General features: G+C 40.4%; 1 protein-coding gene across 2 annotated transcripts in view; it reads right to left on the bottom strand.

Moving 5' to 3' along the window:
* LOC101850224 (striatin-interacting protein 1) overlaps positions 1-13,411 on the bottom strand; it is a 29,215-nt gene extending 15,804 nt beyond the window's left edge. For both annotated transcript variants that reach the window (XM_005112417.3, XM_005112416.3), the window contains exons 1-10: positions 13,168-13,411; positions 10,974-11,093; positions 10,493-10,559; positions 9,847-9,921; positions 8,935-9,066; positions 7,472-7,592; positions 6,525-6,593; positions 5,569-5,693; positions 4,382-4,509; positions 3,611-3,799 (exon numbers count right to left, since the gene is read on the bottom strand). In XM_005112417.3, the coding sequence (XP_005112474.1) occupies positions 3,611-3,799; positions 4,382-4,509; positions 5,569-5,693; positions 6,525-6,593; positions 7,472-7,592; positions 8,935-9,066; positions 9,847-9,921; positions 10,493-10,559; positions 10,974-10,976 (909 nt within the window). In that variant the 5' untranslated portion in view covers positions 10,977-11,093; positions 13,168-13,411. The remainder of the gene's footprint in view (positions 1-3,610; positions 3,800-4,381; positions 4,510-5,568; positions 5,694-6,524; positions 6,594-7,471; positions 7,593-8,934; positions 9,067-9,846; positions 9,922-10,492; positions 10,560-10,973; positions 11,094-13,167) is intronic.
* Positions 13,412-14,791: the final 1,380 nt, after the last annotated feature.

Consider the following 14,791-nt stretch of genomic DNA (forward strand, 5'->3'; position numbering starts at 1 on the left):
AGGAAGACAGGACAAGCTACACAGTGGCCACCACACAACATTAATCTTCACCCAAGCTTACCGAGCCAGCTGCCCATCACGTCGACGAGTGTAGTGTCGGTGATTTTACACCCCCCCCATCGACACGATTTAGACCATTTTCATATCAATGGGTGAGTGTGGTGTTGGTGTTTTAATGTCCTCACTGACACACTTTAGGTAGTTTTCACATCAAAGAGTGCAGTGTAAGTGTTTTTACGTCTCCGTCGACATAATTTAGATCACATTTTCACATCACTGTGTGCAGTGCAAGTGTAAGTGTTTTTACGCCCTCATTGACATAATTTAGATCACATTTTCACATCAATGAGTGGCTCGAGATGCTCAAGGAAACCAAATGGTAACCAACGACATGGAGACAACCCAGAACACAGGTGTAGGAATAGGCAATTTCAGATAAACCTTTTGATATTACTTGCTTTGTATTCCCCGGTAAGAAAAAGAGGTGGAAAATTGTGGGATTTACACGATGTTCTGGAGAGGTCAGTATGGCATTGAAGAGGTGAAGGGTCTAACTCTTATTAATTTGACGCTGTCAAAGACGTTTTTAAAAATAAGTTGTAGCGGAATTCATAAAGCTACAACTGATTCCTTTGATTTATTGAGGCAACTCCAGGAGCTAAGCACTGCACAAGGTATAAACTGTGGTCATCAATGAGTTAACTGAAAATCTGCAGAATACTTAACACTTTGCAGTCACTTGGTGCAATAATGCGCCGGTCAAAATTATCCGCTCCGGTCACCTGGCGCACTTTCGCGCCAGGCCCGAGAAGTACGTTGCAGTCCCTCTCCTGGCTGAGTGACCAGATACGGTATTTTGTACTGCTGGCTGTGTGACTGCAAAGTGTTAACAAATCCCCCACACCAATGAAAGGCAAAAAGAAGAGGGAGCTATGGGGAGAGGAAAAGGTTGGGGCCTTGCAGCTTTTTTTTTTTTTCAGTATGACACAGAGAAATAGGGTTTATAGAAAGGTATACATAACCATCACTAATATTTCTGAAGAATTTCGGACAGTCTCTTGGGAGAAAGTGAGTCATAACTAGAAAAAGTAACAATGTACAGTCTACCATTTACAAAGCTAACATTACCATAACCTTGTGTTGACTATAGCTAACGCATCACATGCACAATAGTATACTAATTAGATGACATCATTTTGATAGGATTGGGCAAGGGGGAAAAAAATCATTCATATTTTAAAATCGGAAACCTCCCTAAAAAAAAAAAAATCACAATCGCCTTCAAATCTAGTACACAGGCAGACTTGAAGAGATTAATCTTGTGTTGCGAGGGCCACAACCAAACTAGACAACAGATCAGACTCGGGTCACCAGGGGAACAAGGGAGGGGAGGGGAGGGGGGGTGGAGGACACAGTAAGATTGCAACTCTGCTCTGAAATATACACAGCAACTAAAGATCAAATTGCAAGGAAAAAATCTACACACTTACACAAACTTAATCAACCAGAACTATAGGTACATGACAAGTGGCTGAACAAACAAACTGGGCACAGTCTAACGTCTACAATAAACCCCCAAGTACAAGAAGGATGATCTTAACCACAACTGAGGCTTGCGATTATACAGAGAGACTTGTGCGCAACATAGGGTTAGGAGGACTTACATTATCAAAATGAGATACATAACATTTTTTGTTCAACACATCAAGATCCCCAAATCAAAATACAACCAGAAGATGGGATGAAATTAACCATCGACACCTCCTTAAACAAATCACAGGAGGACATAAAAATGGCTTTAATTTCATTCAGCCAATGGTGTAGAGATATCTAAAATCTTGCCATTATAGTGCAGTTTGATCTTTTCATTTGTGTCAGCTAGTTATGCACACTACGTCATTCTATGATGATGTATTTATCAAACACGAGTGATGAAAAACCACAACAGAACCCTATGGCGGTACTGGGCCTGAGCCAGGCGCAACAGACAGCTACAAGCGACTTTTGCCTGGTCAAATCTGTCGGATGCAACTTCGGCTCAAATATCGTCAAGACAAGGCTCTAACTTGGATCTCCTTCGTGCAACAGGGAAACGCCTTACCGCTACACCACAGATGCAGGTGAGTTTGACAGGATCTACATTACACCAATAATGGAGGAAGACATAAATAAAAGTTAATTCCGACCATCCAACCCTTCTCTAAAGCATCTTTTGTGCATGACATTACGGCAACCCGATAATGGCCCTCACAGGGGAAGATAGATGCAACTTATGACAACAATGAGATGACCAAGTCAGTCAAGCATACTGTAGGCAACTTCTGAACATTTCCATAATTGTATGCCATCAGAGTATATGCTTTTTCAATAAAGAGAGGACTTGAATTACGAATATTTACCAAGTTTTCCTGAACTATACATTGTTAGACTTCAAAGTTGATGAAAGGAAAATCTGTAAAGAGACAAACTAGATTATGTGAGACAGAAATTTTAAAAAATAAATAGTGACACACAGCTGTGCACTCTGCTAGGCTCTCAACGGATATTTCAGGACAAAGTGGAGCGACATATTGTTGACCAGGCAAGAGTCATCCTATGTAAGCGACAGTAGCCGATCCCCCGGCGGCCTAGCACGCGTGATGCACAGTCCATCTCTTGCACAAAGAGCACCCTATAGTCTTTACAAACTACGGCAACAGCACTTCAGAACAAAAGCAGTAGCAGTTCGAGCCACATGGACGACGCCTCACACATCCAGCCCAGAGACACAGGTTTAGTGAGAGATGCTTCACTGCATGCTTCTTGGAGTGACATCTACCAATGCACCGTCATCATGTGAATCACTTCCCAGTAACGAGAATGACTTCCTTGATCCCAGTTTTACACACTTTTAAGCAGCTTCTGGGTTTTTTACACACTTACAAACAATTAATAGCTTCTGTGGTTTTTTTAATACGTTTATAAACAATCAGCAGCTTCCGATTTCCCTTTACACTTATAAATCATTGCTGTTGGCTGCTAAAAGGTGAGCAAAATTCTCTGCATATAAAAAGTGCAGCATTCCTCTGTGCTCTCAGCTCAAAAACTTGTCTTCAGTTATATCAGACAAACATTTTGTTTACCAAGAACAAGCAAAGACCAGCACTGACTCTCATTTCAGTGAAGTGTTCTCTCAAACTTCTTTTCCATTATACTTAAAAACCTTTCGTCTTACAATTCTTTATTCATCTTCCTAACCATTAAAATCTTTAAGCTAATGGTGCAATTACTTTATGTGCTTTATCGAAATGTGTGTGACATCAAACACAGAAAATGCTCCACACGGACGCATCTGAAACCGTTTCATCTTTTTCTAAAGTTCATCCTCCACAATACAAATATCTGCTACCACTAAGACACAAACCTGCTACAAACACAGAAATTGCTCTACACGGATGCACCTCAAACCCTTTTATTATATTTTTTTTTCAAAAGCTCATCCTCCACAAGATACAAATGTCTGCTACAACTAAAACACAAACCTGCTACCAGCCCACAGATCGGACAAATACTCCCACGAACCGAAAGCTACGTTGCCGCACCCCAGCCCAAGCAGGGCCCACTCACTCACCCTCTTCCCAGCTCGCATCCCGCGTCGGGGCACCTGATGCTCGATCAGATCGGCAGCAGACGCCGGCGGAGAGGCTGGCCGCATCGTCTCGCACACAGAGTAGATGTCCTCGCTCAGGGGAGGTAAACCGTGCTCCTCGCGCACCTCGTTCTTCTTTGCCTCCAGCCCCTTCAAGCCACCCAAAGTTAACTGTAGGACAAAGGTCAAGCGTTACATGAAGGAATTAATCATACTGAAAAGGGAAAAAAAGATATAATCAAACCTGCTCCGTAAAGGTTACAGTCACATCGAAAAAGAAAAAAAAATGATACAGTTGAACCTGCTCTAACGGCTACCTGTCCAAGACAACTTCCTGTACAAACAACCCCCCCCCACCCCCTGCCTTTTTCAAATATTATAATGCCAATGTCCAAGACATCCCCCTGTCTTAGATAACCACTTTTCTCCTCAACAATGGGTGGCCGTCTTGGACAATTTTGACTACTTTCTTCCTCAGAGGGTGTAATACATTTTTTCCTTGCTTAATCAGTTGGCCTTTTCAGCCTTCCTCACAGAATATGTGCTAGGAATGAAAGCTTAATCCAAAAAAACAATAATGCATTTTTTTAACATTCTTGATATTAGACCATTGAAAGAACAAAGAACCAACACACTTGCACCTCCCTTTTGACTGTTTCAATATGCGCTGATAACTTGTGGCACATAAAGTGTTAAAAAACAGACTTCAAAAACTGAATACGAAAAAAAATGTATGCAGTGTCTATATCTTACCAACACGAGCTTCCATAAAAGAAGAAGAACTTTCTTCATGGGATAGTGGGGGGCACTGCCACTGCAGAACCGGGTGACCATGGTGAAGAGAAGCACGGACAGAGGCTCTTCTCCAAACACTGGTTGAACTGGAAAAGTTCAGTTTTAATGAGATTTTTACGGCACTTGTAACACAAAAAGGTCATATAAGTGCCGAGGATTAGAGAGCTACAAGAGAGTAACAAACAAAAAAAAGAAGGAGGGGAGTTAAACATGATAGATGTTTGATAGGAAAGAAGAAGCAAACCACACCAGAGCACCCGACAAAAATCCTATTGCTAGCCATAATTGATACTCTTGTTATTCTTTTTCACAACAGTGCCTTCCAAAACATTCACACGGCAAAGACACACACACCATCACCACCCACAAAACTGGGTTTTGTTTGAGTAAGGTTTTACGGCGCTCGCAACAGCATAAGGTCATTAGAGCGCCAAGGGGAGGATGTCAACAGAGAAGTCCAAACGGGGAATCAGGTTTACTCTGCTCACCTCTCTAGCCTCAACACCCAGGAAAAAGCAGTTCACAAGAGAGTGACAAACATAAAAAAGAAGTAGAGGAAAAATTACGATAGTAAGGATGAGGAAAGAAAAAGCAGCAGTTCCCCCTATGCTGTTCATATTTGAGCATGACATTGATAAATCAGCCCATTCACAATTCTACAGTGCATAAGAACATGTTAATATACCCCCTTTGAGAATGGCCTAAAGACACTTCAGTTAGTAGCACTGCCCTGATGGGGGGACAGAACTGGGTGACGACCATGGTCAAAAAAAGCACAGACAAAGGCTCTTCTCCAAACACTGGTTGAACTGCAGAAAACCCATACAAACCATATCCTGTTAGCAATAAAGCTGTTTTAGTTTTTAACATTGCCGTCCTGTTTCGCTTTAGTCTTAATATGAAGAAAGCACAAGTCGAAACACGCACATAGCTAACAGATTTTCAGGTCCAGAATTTTTTTCTTAAATATTCTTTGTATTTAAAATACATAAATAGCGAAATCCATACATAACGAAAAGATTTCCACGTCACATCAATTTCGTTATGTGCAACTAGACTGAATTTAAATGCTTTATCATTCCCTGAAAAACCTATCACATCCTGAAACTGGGTTTTGCAGAGCAGATTTGATGAGAAATACGCACCGAGTTCTTCCTTGAAGTTGTCCCGGGCCTCTATCAGTTCCTGCGTGGCGGGATCGCTCTCATCTGGCCCAATGTCAAAGTGCCTCACCGTCTCCACCATAATGTACAAGATGTTGATGATATACCTGCAAGTCAGAACAATTAGAAAAAGGACAATATTTTTTTAAAGTTTTGAGTAAAAATAAGCACATCATTACAATAACAGTCATAAAGTGTTAGGGAGAAGCAAGACAGACAGACAGACTAGACGGATAGACAGAAACAACAGAGGGAAAAAAAGGAAGTACGACCAACCAATGGCACCCTCCAACCATGCGCAGAAAAGGACAAAACTGTGAGCATCTGTTATTAAGCTGAAAGAGCAGTAGTTCCTAATCTCACTTCACGTCTTTACACCTTGTTAATCAAATGAAACATCCAAGGCCTTATACAGTCCAAACTGTGTAACACAGCCACCCATTGTCGAGGCGAAAAGTAGCCGTCCAAGACAAGTAGCTGCTGTACACAGTGTCATTATAATGTAAAAAATATACAGACAAGGGAGGAAATGGGAAGCGGCATTTGTCTAGGTGATAAAGGTGGCCACTAGAGCAGGTTCGACTGTTTGTTTATAAATGCAAGCAGAAAAATTATCTCCACAAGGAAAAAAAAAAGTACCAACGATTAATCTGCCTTTACACTGAGTGATATTTCTGGAAAGGGAAAGCAAAGACCCATTTTCTTGATTTTCATCTTGACAACAACTTGTCTCATTCACAAATTTAAAAATTTAGTTTCTTCAGAGTTCAACTTAGAGCATGGCTCAACAAATGAAACAAACTTTGACAAAGTCTTTAAAAAAAAAAACCATGAAAAAAAAAAGAGAACCCCCCCCCCCCCCCCCCAAGAAAGTTTTATGGCCTTCTCCTCAAATAGATATCACTTTGATTATTCTGCTTTACTGTGACTTTGATTACCTTAACTCCTGGCTGTCTGAGATTGACACCGCAGGTTTCCTTAATGCAAGAAGGGCTGATGTACTGTTCCTGAAACAAAGCAATACAAAAAGAAAAAAACAATTAACAAAAATAAAGCAAAATATTCCCTTTTATACTAGTTGGGGTAAAGAACTTCTTTTAAAATTTTATTAGTTTCTATCTAAAGCACTACTGATAGGTGAAAAAAGAGTTACTATCTTTAACACTGTATTGTCAGGAGAAAAGAGTGCAAACATAAAGACAAAAACAAAGAAAGAGAGGAGAGAGAGGGGGGATGGGAGTGAGTGAGCAAGCAAGTGAGAGAGAGAGAGAGAGAGAGAGAGAGAGAGAGAGAGAGAGAGAGAGAGAGAGAGAGAGAGAGAGAGAGAGAGAGATGAAGAAGGAGAGGAAGAGGCAGAGAAAGAGGCAGAGAAAGAGGAGAGAGAGAGAGTTTAAAAAATTAGAAAGAGCAACAAATACAGAGAGAGAGTGTGCGCAAGAGAGAAAGAAAGGGAAAGTACAAGAAAGAGAGAGAGACAGAGAGAGAGAGAGAGAAAGAGAGAAAGAGAAAGAAAGGGAAAGTACAAGAAAGAGAGAGAGAGATAGAGAGAGAGATAGAGAGAGAGAAAGAGAAAGAAAGGGAAAGTACAAGAGAGCAAGAGAGGGGGAGAGAGAGAGAGAGAGAAAGAGAGAGAGAAAGAGAGAGAGAAAGAGAGAGAGAGAGAGAGAGAGAGAGAGAGAGAGAGAGAGAGAGAGAGAGAAGACGCAGAGGGAAAGGGAGAAGAGAGAGAGAAAGAGCCAAAAAAATGAGAGAGAGAGCCTAAAAAATGAGAGAAAGAGAGCGTGTGTGCAAAGGAGAAAGAAAGGGAAATTACAAGAGAGAGAGAGTGAGAGACAGAGAAAGGGAAAGAACGACAGAAAGACAGAGAAAAAGTCACTTCACTTACTCCACCTCCATGGCCAGCAGCTGGACTAAGGAAGAGTAGAGGCCCAGCTCCAGGTAGAGCAGCACCGCGCCGCGACTCACCTCCTGCATGTGTTGCTGAGAGTTGCACTCACCGTACACACCTAACACAGGGAGAAACAATTTAGTAGCATTTAAACAGCGAGTGTTTTAGTTTTAGTAAGTGTTTTTTAGCTTTAGTAGAGGTTTTTTCGGCGCTCGCAACTGCATAAGGTCATATGAGAGCCAGAAGATTAGAAGTGTTACAAGAGAGTAACAAACACAAACAAGAAGGAGGGTAGATAAAGGCGATAGATGTTTGATAGGCAAGAAGAAGCAAACCACACCAGAGCACCTGCCAACCACCCACTTAGTAAGAGTCTTACGGCACTTGCAACACAATAAGGTCATATAAGTGCCGGAGATTAGAGGTGTTACAAACGAGTAACAAACCCAAAAACGAAGGAGGAGAGATCAGGACGATAGACGTTTTGATAGGAAAAAAGGAGCAAACCACACATGAGCACCCGCCAACCACCCCACCCATACAGAAAGTGTTTGTCCGTGGCCTATACCCTGGTGCAGGGTGAAAAAGGCAATGATGATGATGATTTGAACAGCACATATCCCGGCTCAACAGCAAGCTTAAGACGTTTAACAGTCTGCAGGCACATCATTTATATATAATAATCGCATTTATATAATACATATCCCCTCTCAACAACAAGTTCAATGTGCTTTACAATCTGCATGTATATCATTGATATAATAACTGCATTTATATAGTGCATATCCCCTCTCAACAATAAGCTGTATGCGCCTTACAATCTGTAGGCACATCATTGAAATAATAGGCCTAATTGCATTTATATTTTATATAGCGCATATCCACCCTCCACAGCATGCTCTGAGCGCTACACAACAACATAATTACCCCAGACAAGACAAATATTTCTATGAACACTGCGTCTTATAATTTGCCTGAATAGTGCAACATCTGGTACAGCATTTACATAGTGAAATTGGCAGGATGCGGAAATCTTTTTGTTATGTCCGGATTTTGCATTGTACAGTCCAGTCCATTTATAACATCCAGTTATTACAGGAAATTGGATATAACAGTGATAAATCAAATCCTCGGGGTTTTTTCTCTGCAAGTGTAAGTAATATGAACCTGGCTATAACAGGGTTCAATTTGCGCAGACTGGCATATAACTGTGATCTTGCAGCACATGATCTTGTTTTCGATCAGTCAATTTATTAAAGTTTGTCTCAACCAAGACATTTCACCTGTTTGTTTGATCGCTTACCTAATCACAAACTTTCATACACATACCCCCACCCACCCTCCCACCTCATAGTGTTGGGGTCGCTGATCAATTCCTTCTCAGTGTCCGCAAAACAGCCCACTGGAAAAGGACCTGCGGGAATCGAATATATACAGTAAGCTGAAGGTGATCGACAGACCTTGAACGAGGTAGAGTAACGCTTGCACAGCCTTTGTTCTCCTCTCCCTCTCTGTCACCTCCAGGTCATCTTGGAGACTGACCACAAACCTCAGCTGCTCCTCCCGGGACATGGTCGTCCACTTCTCCAGACCTGCAGGAAGGAAAGAACAACACAAAATTTGTTGACACGATATAGAATGTTTTAGTTTTAATCAGAGTTTTATTAATCCTACAATGCAAATAGGCAATATAAGTGCCAAAGATTAGAAGTATTACTAGGGACCAATATACAAAGAAAAGGAGGAGGAAAGGTGAGCACGGTGCAAGTTTGATAGGAAAATAAAGAAGTAGCATATCACACCTGAGAGCCAGCAAACCACCCACCACCAATGCATGGTCCTCAAAAACAGAAGTCTGAGGTAAAAATAAAAATAAAAGTATATTTACCCCCCATCACCATTTTCAAAATAAGTTAAAAGCATCTTTTGCCCTCAAACCGTCCACAGACAGCAGTAAGAAAGGGCCAAGACAATAAGTAGGATATAAAAGTAGCAAATAAAGTCAAAATTGCCCAAGATGGCCACCCAATGTCAAAGAGAAAAGTGGTCATCTTAGACAGGTGGATTTCTTACACAGTGTTATTATAATGTTTAAAAAAATGAAAGAGAAGAAATGGGAAGTGGGCATTTGTAAAGGTGATTGTCTTGTACAAGTGACCGTTGTAACTATATTTTAAATAATTCAGTAGCCATTACACAATCCTGAGAATAGAGTTCATAACTTTTAAGATGGCTGAGGGCATATACTGCAGGGAGAAAGTTCACGAGCTTAGCGCTACCTTGTTCAAACTTTGGGAGTGGAATTTTGATCTAAATTAATTTGAAAGCACTGAATTCCAGTAGCGAAGGGACTGAGAAACCCTGTGCATTACCATGTGATTTGGCCAACTCCTCATAGCAGACTTGATTGACACCAAACTCTGGTTCCTCTGTATAGCTGTAGAGCTCTGAAACAGTTTGAAAGAATATTTTCTACTATAGGATTTTTATTAAAAAAAGAACCTGAGACTTCAAAATCCATGGCAAAATCCATGTTCACAATGAAATGGAGAAAATGTCCACAATCAGTCAGATAGCAAATTTAGTCCTTTGCAGGATGAGCAACCATTTCATATACAAATAATGAAAAAAAAAAATCAATAAAAAAAATAAAGTCAACAAAATATAAAAAATGACTGACAACAATCAGCCAGGGAACTAGCATTTATGAGTTTAAGTAAAACAAGCATGGCATAAAAACTCTCACTCAAAAGTCTCCGCAAATCAGTTCCAAGAGTCAGATATTTCTCCTCACTTCAATTTAAAACTTTTTAAAAATAAACTAACAACGAAAAAACTCATTCAGTCTGGCACCCGTATAGCAAATAGATTTTTAGGTTCTGTATTTTTTCAGCATTAAAAAACTTACAAAGAGAAATTTATACTCATAACAAAAAGATCTCTGCATCTCGCTGATTTCATTATGAGCGTGCTAGACCGTAACTTTAACCAATATCACCGGTTCAACAATTCACATACCTGCCAATTCATATTCATGCCTGTCTGCATCATCATACGTGAACTCCACTTTCTCCACATCCGCCATCTGAAAACATAATACACATACATACATCCACAAGTGAAGTTCCACAAAATTCCAAAAGATTTTTGTATGGTAAAACTTCTGTTGTCTTAAAACAGCGGGATCTTAAGGAGAACTTGGATCGTAAGTGGTGGGGGTCTTAGGCGGAGACTACTGTAAGAATAGTCGGTCGGAGGAAGAGCATCAATTTTACTACAAGTAACAATCATAGCTGAATAGCTGAGGTACACTAAACAGTTGTAAATATATGAAAACCAAACAAAACAAGGGGTACATTACCATGGCCATTAATTTGGTACCTATATTGCTCAACAGTCAACAACAGTCATTATATTACCAGTTAGAACACTTAAACATTTTTTTAAAAAAGAAATAAGTAGCAGATGATGATCAACAGTACCACTATTAAATACAAACCATATCATCGTAGTCAGCCACGGCTAGGCAGTATTGATGAGCTGATCACTCATCCGTTCCCCTTAGCCTTGTCTTTTCCTGAATGGCGATCTGTGGCACTGTGGAGGCACAGGTCTCACTCTGCGAAAGAGTAAAGAGCAGAAACAATTTCAAATACTAGGCTGTTAATTGTGTGGCTCTGTGACAAAACACATAGAAAAGTGTTGATGACTGTTTTTGGGGCGGAAATTCGGTACTTATGGAATACTTGCATCCAAAGTCAAAGGCAGAGCAACACAACTGCATATTTCAGAAAAACATATTAAAAAGATTTGACACTCAATAAGAGATCAGTCCCTTACGTTGTTTTACCCCTTTGAAAACTACTTTTTCGGATGTGTAGCTACATCATCCTGTGTTTGAGACATGAGAGGGATATGGGCAAAACTAGAGTAACAAACTGAAAAACTCAATTTAGTCAGACACATTACTCTGCCTTGGGACAACTGACAACAGGGTTATATAAATATATATATTATATCTCAGTAGCATTATAAAAAGACAGAAGAGCTGCAGATCTACCTGCCGTTTCATGTTCAAAGTTAATGTAGGCAATACTCCTATTTGAAAAATAATGTAAAAAGCTGTGCGTTGCCACAAAACTTATCCGTTAGACCCTGGAGTTTGAGAGTGGCCTTTGATCTAGCAAACTTTCTGCTGAGAGTTTTTGAAATATAATATTAATAAGACAGATGAGATACACCATAGCAAAGGGAAAAGAAAAAAACTATAAAGTTCAATACTGGTCCGTTTATTAAAATATTTTTGTATTATATATGACTTGCTCTAATTATATATATTGTCATTGGTGTTGAAAGTGAAAATGGTGATTCTGTAGAACTTGCTTCATGTCTACATCTAGATCATCTAGATCTAGATCAATTTCGCAATGAAAGATGCCAGTCAGTGTAGACCACGGCCAAGTACATCAGAGTCAGTTAGGGTTAGGGTTAGGGTTAGGGTTAGGCCTCTTCTTTATTGGGAAGGACTTCCGTAACGAGCAACCACCCCATCAAACACAATAAAGAAGAGGCCTAACCCTAACCCTACCCCAAACCCTACCCCTAAATTCTGCTCTGTCTCATAGTGGTCACTCGTTACGGAAGTCCTCCCCTTTATTGTGTTTGATGGGGTGGTCGCTCGTTACAGAAGTCCTTCCCAATCTAGACATCCAGATCTCTTGGACTAAATTCTAAATCTAGATCTAATACAAAAATAATTCTAAATTCTTCACTTTAAAATTGCTGCCGCCCACCTGATGATTGATGGTAGACCTAGAATCTAGACACCTAGAATTCAGATTTCTAGATCTAGACTAGATTCTAGAACTAATCTCTAGAATCTAGTTTCTTGGCCAACTTGTAATATTGTTCGGTTTGTGCATACAAACAGAGAGAGTGAAGAAACGCACGTCTGAAAAGTTTTCACTTTTCAATTTTGAAAAGGCTCTTTGTTTTATTTTTGTCTTCTGGTACACTGTAACCTAATAAAAGTGACTACTGAGTAGAAGAAAGGTATTGTTTTTGTTTTGGTAAGTGTTTTTACGGCGCTCGCAACTGCATAGGTCATATGAGCGCGCGGGACACACCTAATACTTTTAGTTGGTAGGAAATTTTGAATTTTGCCCGGGTGGCGGCCGAAGCCTACTCTTATCGATTTTAGACCACCAAGGGATCTTTAACGTGCGCAACTTGCATACGGGACCTCCGAGATTTTTCGCCCTTGTCCAAGAAGGCTAGGTGTAGATCTTTCCTACCAGAAGATCAGGGGTGTGGCAGAAAGACAGCTGTAAGAATGAGTCAAGGAGTAGCAGTAGAAACTTTGAAAGGCTGCAGAAAGAGTCAGGAGCCCAGAGGAGGGGGCAAAGGAGGTGAAGGGGTGGGGGCAGAAAGAGGAGACGAAAGCAGACGACAGAATATAGATCTATATTGCTAAAGAGCAGGAAAGGAGGTGAAAGGAGACAATTTTAGAGAAGAAATTTTTTCGGTCGCTACCCGGATTCGAACCCGGGACCTTTGAATGAGAGGCCAACACCTTAACCTCTAGGCCACGAGAGCCCCCATGTATTGTTTGTAGGCTACATCTACATTATTCCACACTTGTGACAAAGCGAAAGTTCACAACCACACATTCATCATCAACATTCTTTAGTTACCATTGGCATTGGGATGAGGTCCAGTCTCTGATTTTGAAGTCACTGGAAGGACAAAAGTAGATCTGTATCTTGGCAGTTGACAAGGTCTTGAAAATACCAAAGAGTGAGACCCCCCAAAAAAGAGATACTTTTGTTTTAGGGTGCCCCTCTAACACTGTAAATTTCTATACAGTAGACTCTCTACGGTCTACAGGAAGAGTTGAGATGAGGCCTCTAGGCCTATGATATCATAACTCTGCCAGATTATCATACAAGCCAAGAGCTTATCCAGAATTTCATATTTGAAAATATGAAAGAAAAAAAAATCATGCGTTTCTGATCGCAAAGACAATCGATCTTTAAGAAAAAATTTTGATCAATCTAATAAATTCTCAAATATAGACCTATGAGAAATATATTAAGAATGACAGTTTTCAAAGATACACTCAACATAGATCTAGACTAAGAAAGGTCTTCTTGGCAAACTTTTCTTCAGCTTATGCATTCAGAATTCATGGAATTTCAAAAGAAGGAGTGATCCGATATGTAAAAACGAAACAGTTTGTTTTATTGACCATGGGATATTGTTTCCTTGATATTCTGATAAAAAAAGACAGAAGTTTTTTAGTACTAGAAAAGAATTTAATTGGCTGAGTCTGATTATTTTATAAGGTTTATTCTCAGAATCACAAAAAGGTTTGTTTTGTGAATATTAACTTGGATTTTCTTTTATAAGATCGTTTCACCGGAACTTCCTTTTCTATTGAAAACTCAGGTAAGGAACAAAACCGAAAGTTGCAGATATTTCAATCGTTGACATCTAATATGAAAATCAAGCTTGAGTAATGAATTCTAGTATTAACAGAATAAAATGACAATATTAATGCTAAGAAATGATAGATGGACATACGGATCAAAGTGCTCCAGCCGTTATTGGAAGCTATTTGGGAGCACCCCATTTATCGATAGTTGCCTGCGTTGCTCTCTGCTTAGGGCAGAGGTTCTTGCGTGTATTGTTTGAAATATTATGTTAGTCTAGACCTAGATCTAGTTGTGTGGGCTCAATTATAAATCAGGAGGAGGAACAGTTTAAGCACTGTGAGATAAATGCCCGTATTATGCCTTATTATAATCCCGGCGGGTGGAAATTGCCAGTCGATCAGCCTAACAATAACAATACCCCAGCAGAGACACAGGAGGACTTCCCTGCCGCCGTAACGAGCGACCACTCTGTCACAATGAGACAGAGAAGAATAGAGGGATAGGATTAAGTCTTTTCTACCATATTGTGTTTGTTGGGTTGCTCACTCATTGTGGAAGTCCATACTGTTTGCAATTTAAGAATGATGTTTCTCACTTCACCCCTACACTGAACACGCTTGTCCTGGAAGGACTTCCGTAACGAGCGACCACCCCATCAAACACAATAAAGAAGAGGCCACCCTAACCCAAACCCTAACCTTATCCCTAGTAGATCTACCCCTAGCCCTCAACTCTGCTCTGTCTTAGTGGTCGCTCGTTACGGAAATCCTCCCCTTTTCCCTCTTGCTTCTCACCACCTCCCACCCCTCTTCCCGCCTTGTTGGCCTTCAAATTGTCGAGCACTTCCGGATCGACCCGATCAAAGTCGTGTTCAGCATGCTGA

This window comes from Aplysia californica, unplaced genomic scaffold (genome assembly GCF_000002075.1).
Source record: "Aplysia californica isolate F4 #8 unplaced genomic scaffold, AplCal3.0 scaffold01266, whole genome shotgun sequence".
Lineage (NCBI taxonomy): Eukaryota > Metazoa > Mollusca > Gastropoda > Aplysiida > Aplysiidae > Aplysia > Aplysia californica.